Source organism: Lissotriton vulgaris, chromosome 12 (assembly GCF_964263255.1).
Source record: "Lissotriton vulgaris chromosome 12, aLisVul1.2, whole genome shotgun sequence".
NCBI classification, from domain to species: Eukaryota; Metazoa; Chordata; class Amphibia; order Caudata; family Salamandridae; genus Lissotriton; species Lissotriton vulgaris.
In genome coordinates this window covers 631244635-631262277 of record NC_141700.1, presented here as the reverse complement: position 1 = coordinate 631262277, position 17643 = coordinate 631244635, and the positions used below count along the sequence as shown (strand labels likewise).

Here is a 17643-nt window from a genome sequence, read left to right as displayed (position 1 = left end):
TCAATAACCCCCTTGGCCAAGAGGGCTGCGAATTCCTTTTGGAGAAGCGCAAAGTGATCCCCCAACATGGGGTGGAACTGAGGTGGCATGGCTGGGGGGCAGGCTCGAATGGGATGGAGTAGCCCCTTCGGACAATTTGCAGCACCCACCTGTCCGGGTTGACAGAAGGTGAAGACTAATCCTGCCCCGCTCCGGCGTGGGGTGTACCTCAAAGCTCGGATTAGGAAGGCGTTGAGGCGGATGCTGCGGGAGCGGAGTTGGACTAACCTGCACACTGGTCCCCTGCCCCGCCGCATCGGCCACCACAGCCGCGCCCGGGCTGAGGTTGGTTCTGCGCAGGCTTCTGGCTGAACGAACGTGTTGGGGCACCCCTTCCGTGACCACGAAAGGAGCGAAAAGCAGACGTGGCCGGGCGGGTGGTGGAGAGACCCAAGGACTTGGCCGTAGCCTGAGAGTCCTTAAAACGCTCCAGCGCACGGTCTACCTTATCGCCAAACAGGCGAATACCATCAAAGGGCATGTCCATGAGGAAACTCTGAAAACCACGTGGACCGCAACCAGGCGTGGCGAGGTAGGGTCAATGTCATGGAGAACGTCCTACCCAGTGAATTCGGCATTGTCCAGCCAACACAGGATGGCAAACTTTGCTGCATCTTTCCCCTCAGCAACAGCTTGGGAAAGTAGTGCCCGAACCTCCTCCGGACACTGAGGCAACATCTGCGCCGCACAGCGTGAGAGTAGCGGCAATGCCGCAGAGGCCCCCGCGCAATGCAAGGGATCCGCTGACGTTCCAGGAGGAGGAGGAGGAGAAGCCAGCGAGGCCTGCAAAGCCACCACATATGTCTCCATCTGGGCTCTCGATGCCCCCTCACCGGGAAACGGTGGATAGAGGGACGATAAGCGGGGCCGCATCACCCGTGGAGAGCCCACGCCCCGAACAGGCCGGAAACCAGCCCCCGGGGACAAACAGCGACACATACCCACCGGCGAGCGATGCTCGTGCAGCATAGGAGGGGGATGAGGGCGATGACGATGGTTACCACGAAGACCTTCCGCAGAAGCTGATCGAGGTGATAAAGCCGACCTGGATAGACGCACCAAGAGCAGTTATATCCGGCGCTCCCGCCGCGACTTCGGCTTCAACTGTTGGCATGCCTCACAATCAGTGGAGCCGTGATCTTCCCCCAAAAGCAAATGAGGTGAGGGTCCATCGCCGACATAAGCCGTCCACACGACGAGCAAGTCTTAAAGGCCGAAGGCATTCGCACGCTGTTCCACACAGATAACTACATAATAGTGAAGGAAAAGGCCTAAACAGGCCCTGAACACAAACCGGATCCGCGTTGCACGCTGAAAAGGAAAAAACTGATGTAGGCGCACCAGGGTGGGACTTATGTGGCCTGGCTGACGTCACGTACGCTGACGACGCCTGGACGGAGTCGTGTGATGCCGTCCCCCCGGAGCGCAGGGATGCTGTGGCAAAAACAATTCCGGATACAGTCTCACACCTGGGGATAATTCTACGTTAAGGAATCTGTGGCTAGTAGTCTCTATCAGATGCCCCCTGTAGCGGCAAGCTGGGAGAGATCCCTACTTATATGGGCGCAAGCGCAGAGCACCACATTGCATAGAGAAGAAACTGCTAGCCTGCGTAAATACCCGATAACGCAACCCTGGGATGCCATCCTCTGCACGTTTTCACAGGGTTGTAGTAATGGAGTCACCCAATTCTCGTAGGTGGCCGATGCTGGTGCGGATGTCCCTGCCATATTAGTGATAGGTACTATACAATTCATCCGACACTTCTGAGGTACATCACACATGACAAATACCCTTCGCCACATGTACGTATAGGAATTCTAGGGGGCCTGGCGTGTCTGGTCATTGTCCACAGGCACCAATAATGCAAATGCCCTGGTGAGATCCCCACGCCCCATGTGTCCCACCTCCCCATATCGGGCCGGACTGTAGCAGATGTGTTGGATTGCAGGTTTTATTTTAGTTAGTTGGCAACAGTTTCGATTAATGGTTATACAAAACTATATATGTCTCTTATTTGTTCAAACTCCTGATTTTTCGTTCACTAAATATTGTGTTCATCACATGTCTCCTGTTTAAAGGCTATAGACTGTAAAGTACTATATCTATATCAAATGTTTGCGTTCAGACATTAACAAACTGCTGTCTTTTTGGGCCGCAGGAGTGCAATCACCTGAACTTAAGGAAGTGCTTTGACAATGCCTGGATGCACTATGTGACTTTCTGATCTGTATAAGACCCACACAAATGTATCCTGATGCTCCTTTTGTACATGTACCTATGGTCTGCACTCTCAATATTGTATTATACTATATTGTTGTCCATAATGCATCTAAAAAACTGTTCCTCAGCATCTGTACGGTATGAATCGCAATGTATGAAAATGAAAAAAATGCAAACAAAGATATTTAAACAAAAAATAAATGGAGTCATAGAGACCTGGTTGGCATGCTTTGTTTGTCGATTTAATTGTTTAGCTGTTGACACGTGATGAAAATGCTATTAAAGTCTCCAATCCAGTATGGCGGCTGGGAAAATTCCCAAGTTGAGGAATTTGCAATTGGAACTCTGTATCTGAAATGGGATTACAATACTTTCTTTTCTGATAGATGTATATAAGGAATATGCTACTTACCAGTATGCATCTGTTCTTGGCATAGAGGGCTGCAGAGTGGTACATTATGAATAGATCACCATCTGGTGTTGGGCTCGGATGATTGCACTTGTTTTTCTCTTGGAGAAGTCTTTTGTAGACTGGTGACTCCTCCTTTGGGTGCTAGTGCGCATGGGCATCGGCTCCATCCTTAGATTGTTTTGCCATAGTAGGGTTAGATGGAGTAGTATGATAGAATACAGATAGAAATGCCCATGTAAGTGTATCTAAATAAGATAGTGTTGGAACAGACACAGGTTTCCGGGGAGGCTGGGAGGGCATGTACCACTCTGCAGCCCTCTATGCCAAGAACAGATGCATACTGGTAAGTAGCATTTTCCGTTCGAGGCATATGGGCTGCAGATGGTACATTATGAATAGACTATACAGCAGTTATCTCCCTAGCGGTGGTCACCAGTGTCTGTTGCAAAAGTCTGAAATAAAGTCTTTAATACAGCGTGTCACACTTTAGCCTGTTGTGTTGCCTGCACATCTACACAGTAGTGTTTTGTGAAGGTATGTGGTGTAACCCAAGTAGCTGCTTTGCATATGTCATCTAGGGGAATGTTTTCTAAGAATGCCATAGATGCTCCTAGTTTACGTGTAGAGTGAGCTCTAGGAGGAACAGTTAATGTCCTCTTTGCTTTTAAGTAGCATATTTGTATACATTTTACAATCCACCTGGCAATGCCTGCTTTAGAGATGGGATTGCCCTTATGTGTAGGAGAAAACGCTACAAATAGTTGTTTTGTCTTTCTGAAAGTTTGTGTTCTTTCTATGTAGTACAATATTGCCCTTCTGACATCTAATGTATGTAGGGCCCTTTCTGCTACCGTCTGTGGTTTTGAAAAGAAGACCGGTAGTTCCACTGGCTGATTGATGTGGAATGCTGAAATTACTTTAGGCAAGAATTTTGGGTTTGTTCTAAGAACCACTTTATTTTGGTGTAACTGCAGAAATGGTTCTTGTATTGTAAACGCTTGCAATTCACTTACTCTTCTGAGTGAAGTAATAGCTATAAGAAAGGCCACCTTCCATGTGAGGTTGTATTTCACACCTATGCATAGGTTCGAAAGTTGGTCCCATTAGTCTGGTAAGTACTATGTTGAGATTCCAGACTGGGGAAGGCGGTAGTCTTGGTGGAATGACTCTTTTGAGGCCTTCCATGAAAGCTTTTATTGCTGGTACTTTAAACAGGGGAAGATGTTGTCTGTTTTGTAGGTAAGCCCCTATAGCTGCAAGATGTACTCTAATAGAGGTGTACGCTAGGTTACATTGCTGCAAGTGTAGTAAATAGCAAATAATCTGTTTAGTGGATGCGGCCAGAGGATTGATGTTGTTACTGTTACAGTATACAGCAAACCTTTTCCACTTTGCTGCATAGCATGCTCTGGTGGTAGGACGTCTTGCTTGCTTAATGATTTCCATACAGTTTGGAGGTAAATCTAAGTATCCAAATTCTATGACCTCAGGAGCCAGTTCGCTAGGTTCAATTGTTTGGGATCTGGGTGGAATTAGCGGGAGAGGGGGAAAAGCGTAAGCAAATTTGTTGGACCAATTTATCCATAGCGCATTGCCCTGGGACCGGTGGTGTGGGTACCTGGATGCGAAGTTTTGGCATTTTGCGTTCTGATGAGTGGCAAAGAGATCTATCTCTGGTTGTCCCCATCTTTGGAAGAATGGCTGCAGTATTTGGTTGTGCAGTTCCCATTCGTGTATTTTTCTGACTCTCTGCTTAGGATGTCTGCTATCTGATTTTGAACTCCTGGTAGGCGTTCGGCTAACAGATAGATCCTTTGAGGAATGGCCCATCTCCAAATGTCCTGTGCTAGTCTGGATAGTTGGAGAGAGTGTGTCCCCCCCTGTTTTTGAATATAATACATTGCAGTCATGTTGTCTGTTCTGATCAGGACTGCTTTGTTGAGTATTTGCATTTGGAAAGCTTTTAATGCTAGAAACACTGATAGTAGTTCCAAATAATTGATGTGCAGCCTTTTTTGCTGTACACTCCATTTTCCCTGCGATGTATATTTGTCCATATGCGCTCCCCATCCGGTGAGCGATGCGTCCGCTGTTAGTATCACTTGTGGAATCGGTTCTAGGAACGACCGCCCCTTGGAAATGTTTGTTGTGTTCCACCACTTCAGAGAGCGATGTGTGCGGTCGTCTACCAACACCAGATCTGTAATCTGACCTTGAGCCTGATTCCACTGTGTCGCTAGACACTCTTGCAGTGGACGCATTTGTAGTCTGGCATATGGTATAAGCAGTATGCAGGAGGACATCATCCCTAACAGCTGCATGAACACTCGAGCTGTTAGTGAGTGTTGTGGTTGAAATTTTTAAATCAGCGTGATCATTGTTTGGATCCTGATTGGATTGGGGTATGCTTTGGCTCTTTCTGTGTCTATAGTAGCCCCTAGGTATTGTTGAACTTTGTTTGGTTGTAGGTGGGATTTTGTGTAGTTCACCGTAAACCCTAGCTGGTGCAGCAATTGAATGGCCTTCTGTGTGTTCTGAAGACATTCTTCCTGCGACTTGGCCTTTATTAGCCAATCGTCCAAGTAAGGGAAGACATGTATTTGTTGTCTTCTTAGGTGTGCTGCAACTACTGCTAGGCATTTTGTGAACACCCTTGGTGCCGTTGTGACCCCAAACGGAAGGACTTTGAACTGATAATGTTGTCCTTCTACTACAAACCTGAGGTATTTTCTGTGGGCTTTGTGAATTGGGATGTGAAAGTAAGCGTCTTTTAGATCCAGTGTAGAAAGAAAGTCCCCTTTCTTCAGTAAAGGAAGTACTTGTTGGAGCGTGACCATGTGGAAATGTTCCGAGTTTATGTATGCATTGAGAGGTCTGAGGTCTAAGATTGGTCTTAGAGACCCGTCTTTTTTGGGGATTAGGAAGTATAGAGAGTATACTCCTGTCTCTTGCTGATGTTTTGGAACCTTCTCTATGGCATGCTTTTGTAGCAGTGATAGTACTTCTTGTTTTAACATTGTCAGATGATCTTGAATCATTGGACGCTGTCTGAGGGGGATGTTTGGTGGGGTAGCTGTGAGTTCCAGGCAATAACCATGTTGGATAATTTGTCTCACCCACCTGTCTGATGTGATGTTTTCCCAGACAGGTAGGAACTGTGATAAACGTCCCCGACCAGTGTTATATGGTATGGGGGGGAGTTGTATTAAGTCACTGTTTTGGGGTTGGTGAGTTGCGGTTGTTATTATTTCCGCGACCTCTACCCTTGTTGTTGTTACCTCTGTAACTGCCTCTTGAATTACCTCTGGGTGATGTTGGTGTGAAAGAGGTAGATTGCTGGCTTGTGCCTGTATTTTTTGACCCCCCTCTATAGGTGGACCTACGAAAGGAACTCCTTTGAGTTGGCTGTTGTAATGCTCCCATTGATTTAGCCGTTTCTGTGTCTTTTTTCATCTTTTCTAAAGTCTCATCTGTACCTGAGCTGAAAAGTGTTTTTTGATCAAAGGGTTGGTTCAATAAAGATATTGTACTTCTTGTTTGAACCCTGAGACCATAAGCCATGCATGTCTTCTTAACATGATACTGGTGTTGATGGATCTTGCTGCAGTGTCTGCCGCGTCTAAGGCGCACTTAAAGGAAGTGTTGGTTATTATCTTCCCTTCCTGTATAAGCTGGTCTGCCCTTTTTTGATGTTCCTTAGGGAGATGTGTGATGAGTTTTTCTAACTCATCATAATGCGCTCTATCATAGCGTGCAAGTAGCGCTTGTGTATTAGCTATGCGCCAGCTGTTTGCTGCTTGGAATGCTACCCTTTTGCCTGATGCATCGATTAGCTCGAACTCCTTATCAGGAGGAGGAGCTTCTCCTGTAGATAATGAGTTTGCTCTTTTACGAGCGTTTGTAACTACAAGCGAGTCCAGAGGTACCTGTCCTTTGATAAATATTGGGTCCTTTGGGGCTGCCTTATATTTTTTATCAATTCTTGGGTTTAATACCCTAGCCCTCACAGGGTCTTTGAATATGTCTGCTGTGTGACTGAGAAGACCCTTCAGCATAGGTAGAGTGCCTGATATTCTTTGTGCAGCAGGTAGCGTTTCTAAAAGGAAATCCTCTATTTGAGGTTCTGTATGTAAATCTACCTTATGGTATTTTGCTGCCCTATTAATCAACTGCACAAAACCTGTAATATCATCAGGTGGTGAAGGTTTTGAGGGGTATAATTCTGGGTCGTTATCATCATCTGACCCTGCATCATAATTCTCCGATGGGTCTTCCTCATCTGGGATAGTGTCGTCATCCCCATGAGGTTCTCCCTCCCCAGTATCACTGTCTACATCTGTTTGAGGTGTAGATGGTCTTGGTGTAGAAGGTGGAGGAATAGCTGGCATAGTGTGAGGAATAGGAGAAGAGGGTGTGTCTCTAGGCCGAGGAGAACGGGGAGGAGTTGTATTTGTCCCCATTGTTCTCTTTTTAGGAGGAAGAGCTTTGTCATCTAGCTGTTCAATCTTCCTCTTTTTCGGTGATTTTGTCACTACTTTGCCAGTTTGCGGATCGATAAACAAAGTCTTTTGTTTTGGATCTGTTTGCTGCTCCTGTGTCGGTACCGAAGTTCTTGGTTCCGAAAGGTGCCTTTGCTTCTGACCGTCAATGTTCTGTGTTTTCGGCACCGAGAATTTGCTTGATTCCGATTTTTTCGGTGTCGAGTAAGTCTTCGACGTCGAAGCATGTTTCGGTTTCGACATGGAATGTTTCGATGCCGAGCTTTCCTTTGTATGGAGCTTCAGTGTCGATGTCGATTGTTTCTCGGATCCGACATGGTGGGAGGCCGAGAGTTTCGGTTTCGGTTTCGTTGCCGGGCCCGAAGGCGGGGCGTCGGAAACTTTCTTCGGTGGTCTGACCGGGCTCGAAGGCGGGGTCGGTACCACACAGGGTCGGTTTTTTGGTAAGGGGACGTCGTCACTCACGGTTTGTTGAACGTCGATTTCTTTAACATCAGACTCGTCCACTTCCGACCCCCACTCGTCTTCATGTTCCTCTTCTTCTTGGAGGTGCTGGTCCTCGAACGGCTCCGGGATTGCCTCCGACTGCATTCTCGAAACCTCCTGTCTTCGAGCTCGACGGTTTCTAATAGTCGACTTGGAAGAGAATGCTGCGCAGGCTTCGCAGTCCCTGGATTCGTGTTCAGGTGATAGGCAGAGGTTGCACACCTCGTGTAGGAACTTAGCACCACACGTTGGACATCTCTCAAATGGAGTCCTTTCCATGGACTCCGGGCTGGACTACGTCGAGAAAGGCCTCCTGGTCTCGTCGACGTAGAAGAAAATGTTTATTGTTGGAGTCGAAACGCGTCGGAATGGAAATGAAATCGCGTTCGATAACAATACCGTCGAATTGGAAAGGGAATACGTGCCGAAATATCACTTCTTCTCGAAGTCGATCTGGAGCGCTTCGATCCTCATCCGAACCCGATGGCGGAAAAAAACAATCTAAGGATGGAGCCGATGCCCATGCGCACTAGCACCCAAAGGAGGAGTCACCAGTCTACAAAAGACTTCTCCAAGAGAAAAACAAGTGCAATCATCCGAGCCCAACACCAGATGGCGATCTATTCATTATGTACCATCTGCAGCCCATATGCCTCGAACATGAAGTTCATATCGTCATGCACACAGGCTGTTACATACACGTTAAAGCATATTATTAATTAACAGTTCTTGAAGAGCTCTTCCAAATCAAACAATCTAAATTTGGCCTTACAAAAAAATTCCCCATTAAATATTAGACAGAATTTCAGAAGAACATGGCAGGTGTATCTATTGAACAGATCAAAGTAAGTTTAAAGGAAGTTGTGACTGAGATATCATTAACTGATAACTTGTGGTTTTCTTCTATGAACACTTTTGCAAGTAATAAATTGGACATAACATTATTATGCAAATTTATCTTGTCAACATTGAAACATAGTAAACGAGTAATTTCAGGGTTTATGTTTGTTGTATATCATGGTAATGAAATTTGAATAGTCATGGGTTAGAATTTCTATTCAACATAGGAGGTGCTAATTGCACATAACCTGCGAAGTAAGTGCTCTTGAATCATATATTACTTGTATATGCAGTTAAACCTGATCCCTGGAAAACATAGCTTCATGCTCTTTTTAAACTGGCTGACTGTGCTACTGGCTCTGACTGTGCTACTATAGCCAGCACAGTCCAAGAATGTTTTGGAGGTCCAACAGTGTGACAGTTTGAGTCAAGAAATGTATGCAGCTTGTATTAAAAAAATAATGGAATAACTGTTATGCATCATTTTCAATCTATTGGAGAATAACATGGTTGACACATTGTATACTCCACTTCAGTTGATGAGGCTGCGATTAACTTATCTTTTTGTTTCTGCAATTGGAGGGTTAGTTGTAAAATCCATGCAAGACGGTCTTGGTTGGTTCAGCAACAAGACAGCATTTATAAATAATGTATGATTCACATGTAGCTTTATTGTAGATCCAGCTTGCAGGTTAAGCATAATGTAAAATCCCACCAGGAGCCATGCTGTTTGTTCACTGTAGCTCGGTCCATGTAACTTTGACTCTCCCAACAAACAAACACAGAAACCTGAAAGCATGCAGCTCAATTGCATCACCACAACATTGAAACAGGGAGAAACATAGGATCTTGTACATTGTAAACATAATATACAAAGCAGGCTATTTCTGTTCTTTTAATAATCTACTACAGAAACAGAAAGAAACACAAAGGTCACATAACTCAAGAACTTACCAGAATACAGAACAGTAGGACACATAGTCATAACCAACTACAATAAACAACCAAAAAAACAACAGAGACACCAATCTATACTAAACATCAGCATCTAAACCACACATTATCAACATATCATACAACTCATTTGACACATCATACCAATTCTATACATCAACCGCCCTTCTAAACACAAAAAACATTGAATAGTTCAAACATACAAAATGAAAAATCGCTCACAACTGACCAAAATATAAACGCATGCTGCACCAGGGTTAGGAAGAATAATCAAGACTGATACTCAACCATGCAGTATCTGAACCGCTTTCTGTAAGGTTATTATTAGAGCTAAAACACTGTGATTATCAGTGAAAAACAAACCAAAATTATTTTTAACATGTGTAACACTGCAATTTGGAAAATAGAGGTATGCTGACTGTAGCTGCACAAGCAGTAGGTTGGTGCTCTCAGGAGGTTTCTGTTCTCTGATATACATGTAAAGAGCTCTATGCAAATGCACGATTAGTACAATGCAGTACTGCACTTCGAGTGTGCTGTGTAACTGCATAAAAAAGTGCTCTCTGTCTTGAGTGTGTGAAAATCGGGGGTTGTGCAGAGCAAATGCTCTACTCTCCTGTGCATGTCGTATATATGGAAAAATAAGGTTCCTTTCCTTGGATGCCATTACCCAAGCATTTTAGGTTGTCAGATTAGTGCTGACTTGATGACTGCAACTACTGGGCTCTAAAAAGGAGATGGACATCAGGATAGGGCATGCCACACAACAAAAAGAATGGCACATTTCATGGCATGATTATACCCACCTACTCTGGACACCAATTCTTTCAATGCTTATTGTGTCTTAAATGACTCACTGGTTAAAAGCAAAAAAGAGAAGGGCACTGCTCAGTTCTTCCACTTCCATACCCCCACTCACCATATGTTTCTGCTCTTTGGGTTAGAAATGAACAGCCTCTACTTAAGAAATCGTAAAATCCTAGGGTTCTCTGAAAGACTCTCACTTACCAGCTCAGTATTAACAAATTGAAAGAAATGGTCACAGTCCAGCGAGGCATGCTTTCTCTCCTGACTTACGCCCACCAAAACACATGGAGGAAGAGTGACCAGAACCCTGAATATGAACACAAAGAAAGAGAGATCAAGTTATGGGACTCTGCAACAGAAGCTTCTCAGGAAAGTGTATCTAAGTGATCCAATGAAAGGACATCCACACTGTCATCATCAACAAAAGCAATTAGAAACTAGAGTGCATGTTTATTAATTACGAGACTTCCTATTTTATGGCCTTAGACCGATAGCGCATCATAACATTCTTTGTCTAGGCAGTGTTTGCCATCACAGAATAGTTCCAACCATATGTGAACAAATCCAACCCTACACCAAAAGTGAATTGAAAGTACCAAGGTTTCTTGTTTACCTATATGAGATGAGATTTACCAACTTATGTTGTATGGTTGCTTTGGGGCCGGATCGGGCAGTTAGCATATTATTTGTGGCTAACGTAATGGTACAGAAAAGGTGACAATTGCTGGAATGCTTCTCAAGAGCCACAAAGTCAATAGCCATAGAGGTTACAAACTAGTGGCTCAAGCACTTCCATTACATTTTCTTTTATTTGCAACTTATTTAATTTATATCATACACCGGCTAAGATGATGAAGTGGGGCAATATGCATAATGGGAAATGCTATAGGTGTCAAGCCGATATGGCAGACATTGTGCACATATTTTTTGATTGTAGAGTCTTGAAACCATTTTTAGAATCTTTTGCACAATTTCTGTCAAATATTTTAAATTTCGGTGTGCTGATATCTAGAGAGATGATGATGTTTGGATTATGTAAAGATATGGATATTTTGCCACTGTACTATCGAAATCGGTATTTTTTTTTATGGCTATGTCAGTCGCCCGATTATGCATCGCCTCTATATGGTTGAAGCCTGATGCGCCTTCATATGAGATGTGGCGGGCAAAGTTTTATAATGTATTCCATCCATCTAGAATTCAATCTGTACCGCATGAAATCACTGAAAAAAAACAACTGGGGATTAAAATTTGGCAGCCTATGATTGATCACTTAAAACATGAATGCCCAGATTAGCTGGTAGTATTTATTGCCGATTTGTTAATGGAATCATTGTTCAATCCTTTTTTTGTTTTTTGGTTCTTTTTCTCTTTTTTTTCTTCTTGGTTTGTTTATGCTATGATAGCTTGCTTTTTCTGGTGTTCTATTGCACTTGCAGCATTTTATTTAATGGATTTATGTCTATATGTTTTATATTAGCTTTGATTATGCTATGAACTGAATGATAATAAAAAAAACTAAAAAAAAAAAAAAAAAACTTATGACAACCAAAGACACTCATCTCACTTTGCTAATCTCCCACATTCCCATGCCTTATAAAACACAACTAACTTGAAAATATACGTTTCATAATTAGGAAAGCTACTTTGGGAGATAGCAGCTTTATTCTTTCACTAAATAATACTTTAGGAGGGCCCTAATGTGGAAAAAAATGCGTAGATCTCCAAGGGGTTATTATTTAAGCAGGCTACCAATAGTAAGAACCTTTTCGATACACTGACATATTTTGCCTGTGTGGGAAATCACTTTGTAGGCAGGACTGTCATGCTTTCTAACTCACTAATATATCCTTAGTCTTAACTCCTGCTCTCTACCTAGATCCCTCAACAGATTTGTGTAATCTCAAAATAGACTGCCGGTCTCCCTGGGGGTAGTTGTCAGGAAGCCAAGACATGCAACATTCATTGCTACGCCCAAACTACAAACATCATTTATTATAGTCTGCCTTAAAGGAATTCATATTATCCTTAGAAGTCAACCTTTTACGTGCTGTAGAAATCGATAAAAGAAATGCATTGCATCTGTAAATGCAGATATTGTAGCACATCAAGAACTTCAGCTTTCACTTTTTTTAATTTTTCAATGTCCGTCTTACAAAGGTTATACTTTTTCAAATTGTTTACATGAAAGGCTCAAGGTTCAAATTACCTTCTTTGGCTGTACTTCGTCTTTAAATAGCTTGCATTTTTTGGGATATAATGTATCCCCCTGCAGGGTTATACAATTGTGTTCTGCTGCCCTGAGTGTTCCACAGCGTGTAACTGGTATCCAGTTTTTTTTTATTATTTCAGTCCTAGGCTCATGCTAATCTAGAAGGTTTGCAAAGTCTTAGGCCTGTGCTTAGACATGAGAGAGATTCTGGACCTGGATGAGCATACAAAGTGTGCTCTCATTTGTTAGACAGAGGGCTTCTGTCACCGTCATGGTTTTAGTATATAGTGCAGTGTTAGTATGTAGCATAGTGGTGGCAGTGTACCGGTGTTCATTAATCTGTAGTTTTGATTTGACTTTTTTGATGTGATGGGAGTGAAGGGCTACTGCCCCCTCATGTAAAGTTCTTTTGCTGCACACTAACCGAGGTTGTAGCACTAATATCCCAGTGCATATTTTAGTGAATGTCTGAGGGTGACTTGCATGGTGCATCCAGTGTGTGTGTAAGTTAACTTTACTGGATCCCTTTTGGAAACCCCTCGTCTGATCATGCGCACAAGATGGAGGTAAAGGTGTTTCCCCAGACAGTGGAACTGTATTACTGAATTTTCTGGAGCTGGAGGAAGGAGAAATGGACATAAATTGGTTAACAGGAGGCAGGTTTCCCTTTAGAAATCTATTAGGTCCTTTTGCAAGAGCTGCTGACGAAGACTTCGTCAGCACTGCCATTGATGGTGGGAGTGAAGAGTGGGACTGCAGACATTTGTTGAGAGCATGAAGGGTCCTTAGGTTGAGACCAGATTTATGTCTTTCTTCCTGATCACTGATAAGTGAGACTGTTGTTAGCAGGGAGCCATGAAGAACATTGACCACTAGTGCGCCAAAAACTAAAGCCTTGAAAGGGGTTATCCCTGTCCCTAAAAATTCATTCAAAGTGTAGGGAGGATGGGTGAATCGGTAAGAAATTTGAGCTAGATATAGTCTCCACCAAATAAGGCATTACCAAAGGTAAGTAACTTGTTCATCTGATAGAAACGTCTTGCCGCAGATTGCTCACCTTAGAATAGATACCCAGGCAATGGCATCCCCAGAGAAGAATCTGCAAACCAACTTCAAACAAGACAGTACTGCAGGACATAACTGGCAAAGTGTGCATATCTGCGAACTTGCCTGTCCAGACAGTAATGTGTGGTGAACGTGTGCAGGGATGCCCACGTTGCTGCCTGACAAATATCCAGAAAAGAACTCTGCCTGCAAATCCAGTGGTGGCTGCTTTACCTCTGGTGGAATAAGCTCGCACACCTTCAGTAGGTTGCTTCTTGGCCAGTGAGTAGCAGATGTTTATGCAGAGCACAGCCCATCGGTTCTTTAGTATCCATCTTACTCAGCCCAACTTAGAGACTGGGTAACCGAAGTAGGGTTTTGCAAATGCACCAAGAGTTATTTTGTGAATGTATTTTGTACGGTCAATGTTATACAATAATACACTCTTTACACCTATTGTATGCAATACTCTTTCTGCAAATGACTTGTGTCGTGAAAAGAAAATAGGCAAACCAATTATCTAATTAACATGTAACAGGGAGAACACCTTTGATTAAAAAGAAAAAAAAAAACACAAGTTTGTCCTCAGGGCGATCCAATCCTTATGAGACTGAATGCAAGGCTCCTCCACCATTAATGCTTGCAATTCGCTACCTTCACATAATAAAGTAATTGGCACTGGAAAAGAGACTTTCCATAAGAATGTAAGGGTGCAAAAGGAGGTTTCAGGAGTTGTGTGGGAACTACATTACTGTTCAAAGTAGGAATTGGTGGTGTCCTTGGAGGGATAGCACTTTAAGCCTCCTTACGAACGCTTTTTCAGCTGGGATTGTAAATAAAGATCAATGTCATCTGTTTTTCAAATAAGCTATTTCAGCTGCTAAGTAAAATCTAATAGATGTCTACGCCATTCCGGAAGAGATAGAAGATTATGTCTTGGAATGAGTTTGGAAGAGGTTGTTGTGTATGTCTACTGTCGTAGTTAGGAACACATCATTTCCATTTTGTGGCATAACAATCTTGTGTGAAAGGTCTACAAGCTTCTTGCAAAATCATCATATATTAGGAAGCTTAAGGAAAACACAGTCTAAGACCTCAGGTGCCAAATCACAAGGTTTTTGTCCTTGAGGTTTGGGTATCTCAGTTGCTGTTGATACAGAGTTAGAATGCTTGATCTGAAGGGGTAACCTCTTGCTCGGGTGGATAGACATTTCCAGCAGCATTGAGTGCAATAGTTGCATTGTCCATCTTGGAGCAATTTGAGTAAGTGTCAAGGACACAATTCTAGTAGATCCCACTACATGTGGGATCAAAGACAATGGAGGAAGATCATAGGAATATATCCCTGACCAGTTCCTCCAGATAGCACTGACCCCGGACTGCGGTTGTGGGAACTTGGAGACAAAGCTTGCGAATTCTGCATTTTCTATGATGACCAAAGTGGTCTGCTGTGGGCGCCCCCCATTTCTGAGCTAACTGCTTAAGTTTCTTAAGATTCGTCATCCACTTGTGTATTTGTTAATGCATTCTGTTTAACCGGTCCACAAAGTTATTGTCCACCCTCATGACATGCTCTGCTAGGAGCAAAATATGGAAACAAATGACCCAATAACAATGATTGTGCCAATCCTGACAGTTGGAACAAGTCAGTGCCCATTTCCCTCTGGATATAAATATATTGCAGTCATATTGACTGTTCGCACAAGAACAGTCTTGTTGCGAATTATGGTGTAAAACACTCTAATTGCCATTTGGACTTCTGTCACCTCCGAGAAATTGATGTGTATGGTCAGGTTGTCTAAATGTGCCTCCTACCCTCACTGGAAGGCACCCGTAGTAATGTTCACCTATGGATAAGAGTTGGCAATGAAACCTTTGAACCTGGCTAAAATGCCATACAATTTAGGAATAGAGACGACAGGAGTGATGGACGTTCACGCAGTTTTTTTGAAAATTATAAGTATTTTAATTCATTTCAGTGTATCCACAGCCAACACGTTTCGCCCAACACGGGCTTCTTCAGGGCTTTGTTTTCCACAAATGTGAATATGACCGTTGTGTTCAAAATCTACAGGACAAATCCTCCTGTGTACAGTGTACCATCAGACAAACTCTTTTTAGAACAACGAGGCCTTTTGCACTAGAAATCGGGTCGAGGTACGCGTCGGACCGTCGGAAATGGCTCTAACCGGTACTTCAAGCAATAACTCCTGCTGCATAGGAACTGATGAAAGAGTTTTATCTATGAAACTATATACACTAGAAATTTGTACTCAAGGTTGCAAAAGGCCACAATAAGACCTTTAACTGTTGCCACAGCAACACCTTGCTGGGCTAGGGTCAGCTAAACAGAAGAATATATGATAACTGTGTATTCTGTGGTTGGATGCGTCTTGAGGACACTGGAGAAACTTCTCCTAGCGCCCTGAATAGACCGATTTTGTGGATGGATGTCTGACTGCCAAGATGATATCAACAACTTTGGGAGGAAGATTAAAAGTTATCATCTATTGCTGCTTAATCTCCACGCATGGAGGTTTAAGTTGCGGAGGCTCAGGTGCACAAATCTGTCTTGAAGCTGCGACAGGAAGTCCTCTGGAAAGAGCAGCTGGACTGGAGTGCTCATGGCTAGAAATTCTGAGTACCCCACTCTCCTGACACAGTCCAGAGCATCTAGCTCGGATGACTTGGGCCTGTCCGTTTTGACCTTTTCCAGTACTCTGGGAAGGAGAGAGTGTCACGTAGCCGACAATTCGCCCACCAGTATGGCGGGTGCATCCCGGGCCATTAACATTGCGGATGGTGCTGATAGCAGCAGCACCGTTCGCAATGTTAATGTGGAATGCACTGCATTTCCCTCCACTGCTTGGCAGGCACCATGCTGTGCTTGCTATACAGTGCAGGGAAATACAGTACCATGGGTACCCCCCAGTGCAGCACCGCTTCCCCCCAGAACAAGGAGGGGCCCGCTGCACCCGCCAGACTTTTCATGGCGGCATTACCACCATGGAAAGGCCTTTACTTAACAACATCCTAATTTGGTGGACAGTGCCTTCTAGGCACCACCACCATAATAAGCACCCTGCGCCATCTGCCAGGCAATCAGTAAGATTGCCTTTGGCGGTGTAATGGCGGAAAGACTTTGCGTCCGCCACGGTACCCACCGCCATCCTAAATGGGCGGTGGGTAAATCGCTTTGTGATGGCAGAAGGTTCACCACTGCCGGCAAGGATGAAGATCCTGTTAGAGACCAGAGCCGCCTGGAAGCCTTACCCCTTACCCCTTTCAAACTCTTTGTGTTTTTGTTCCTTCTTCTTGATCTCTGAATTTGGCCGTGACCTCGAATGGGGTCTGGATGGACAATGACTCCTCCTGTAGACGCTGGCCTGGGGCATGAAAAGATTTGCCTCTTATTCCTTCAGGTTCATGCTGAGGAAAGAGTCGCATTCATGGGAATCATGGTCGGAGCCCAAACACCAAAGGCAGATAGAATCGGGATAATGATGAACATTTTCCGTTCACAGTCCCTGCAGGGATCAAAGCCAGAGGATCTGGGTCGAGACATAACACTGCACTTTTTTAAAATAAATTATTTGTGACAAAAACTCACAACTCTCAGGAGAGAGAGAGAACTCTGGATTTCCTGGCAAAAGTACGGGAAGAAGGGACCCAACGTTGTTACACAAGAGAGGGCTCAAAATTGCTTTGATGATGCATCTAATGCTGCTACTTCCAGTGCTGTGCCGAAGCCAGCGCCCCCTATCGGCGACTTTAGGGTTTTGACATTTTCTGACCTACTCTAACACCTGGGATGAGTTTAGAGGTGGGGAATCTGTTGGTAGGCAAAGCAAGTGATATACAGCTATACATGCAACAAACGTTATGTTTGCCATGACTATATACTGCATCTGAATTAGCAATTTGTAGAATAACTAACACTGATAATCACATTGTAGATAAAAACAATTAGAAGATTGATATGAAAAATACATCTTGGAAATGGCCAATAAACTCTTCTGCATTTTGGATGATCTATCTACCTTGTACTGTTGAATCAAGCAGGTCAAAATGAATCCTAAATTATACATTTTGGTTCAATAGTCAGCAAACATTCTTTGAGAACAACC

At 43.7% G+C, this 17643-nt stretch overlaps 1 protein-coding gene across 1 annotated transcript in view; it reads right to left on the bottom strand.

Annotated features, from left to right (window-relative positions):
- FANCA (FA complementation group A) overlaps positions 1 to 17643 on the bottom strand; it is an 850506-nt gene that overhangs the window by 216538 nt on the left and 616325 nt on the right. The window contains exon 33 of the mRNA XM_086945786.1: positions 10462 to 10567. Coding sequence (XP_086801912.1) covers positions 10462 to 10567 — 106 coding nt within the window. The remainder of the gene's footprint in view (positions 1 to 10461; positions 10568 to 17643) is intronic.